The sequence below is a fragment of the Phaethon lepturus genome, unplaced genomic scaffold (assembly GCF_000687285.1).
Source record: "Phaethon lepturus isolate BGI_N335 unplaced genomic scaffold, ASM68728v1 scaffold12703, whole genome shotgun sequence".
In the NCBI taxonomy this organism is placed as follows: Eukaryota; Metazoa; Chordata; class Aves; order Phaethontiformes; family Phaethontidae; genus Phaethon; species Phaethon lepturus.
Genome location: NW_010527018.1, coordinates 15,737 through 16,686, shown reverse-complemented (window position 1 = coordinate 16,686; position 950 = coordinate 15,737). Strand labels below are relative to the sequence as shown.

The window sequence follows — 950 nt, the reverse complement described above, 5'->3', positions numbered from 1 at the left end:
CAGCGGGGAACCACCAGCCTCATTTCACCAAAAAGCGCCGTTTCTTTTTTTCTGCAGCACTTAGAGCCGAAGCACAAGCCCCCCTTGCACCGGCCCCAGCAGCAGCTCGGCCAAGCACGAGAGGGGTCTGGGATTCACAGCCTGGTGCCGCCGCGGCCCGTGGAGAACGGCACAGACGGGCGGCATCAGACGCGGTCATCATCCCGTAACCGCCTGCGGCAGACGGCTTTTTCGCCCGGAGGGCTGAGCACCCAGCTCTACGTCACAACTCCGGCAGGGACCCCTTCGCGCCAGACCTCCTCCCCGGCTGCATGCGGTGCAACAAGGGGCAACTCCCTGAAAACCAGCACAGAGGGGATTGAGCACACAGGGATTTATTCCATCAATCGTTCAGCGCTTCAGACGGGACCCCACGGCACGCGCTCCCCCGGCCGCGCCGCTATCTGCAGCCGCACTCATCCACCACCATGTCCTCGTAGTGCCTCAGCACCACGTTGTCGTTGTTATCGTAGTAGAGGATGGAGATGGGGGACAGCCTGACGGGGACGCAGCAGGGCTGGGGGGTCCCCTCCGGGTCCAGCGAGTGCACCATGGTTTGGAGGATGGCGTGGTTGGTGCTGTTCAGCTCCGCCGTCAGGGGAAAGGGGCACTCGCCCAGGCAGTAATTAGCCATGTAGCCCTGCGGGGCAATGATCCAGTTCTCCCAACCGACGTCGCTGAAGCTGATGTAAAGGCGCCGGGGCTTGCAGAGGTTGCTCGGAGTGACGGGGGTGTAGCGAGCGCTTCTCCTCCTCCTGGCAGCCTTGCACTGCTGCTGGCTGAGGGTCACCACCAGCAGAGAGGTGTCCAGGAAGGAGTCGATGCTGGCGCAGAGGCTCCGCGGCCCCTCGCGCGCCGGGGCTGAGGCGCCATCGCTCACCGAGATCTCCAAGATCAAGCCCAGATTCCTG

General features: G+C 63.8%; 1 protein-coding gene across 1 annotated transcript in view; it reads right to left on the bottom strand.

Moving 5' to 3' along the window:
• Window positions 1-370: 370 nt before the first annotated feature.
• GDF1 (growth differentiation factor 1) overlaps window positions 371-950 on the bottom strand; it is a 2,416-nt gene continuing 1,836 nt past the window's right edge. Inside the window, 1 exon segment of the mRNA XM_010283265.1 lies at window positions 371-950. This exon segment is cut by the window's right edge and continues 20 nt beyond it. Coding sequence (XP_010281567.1) covers window positions 440-950 — 511 coding nt within the window. The 3' untranslated portion in view covers window positions 371-439.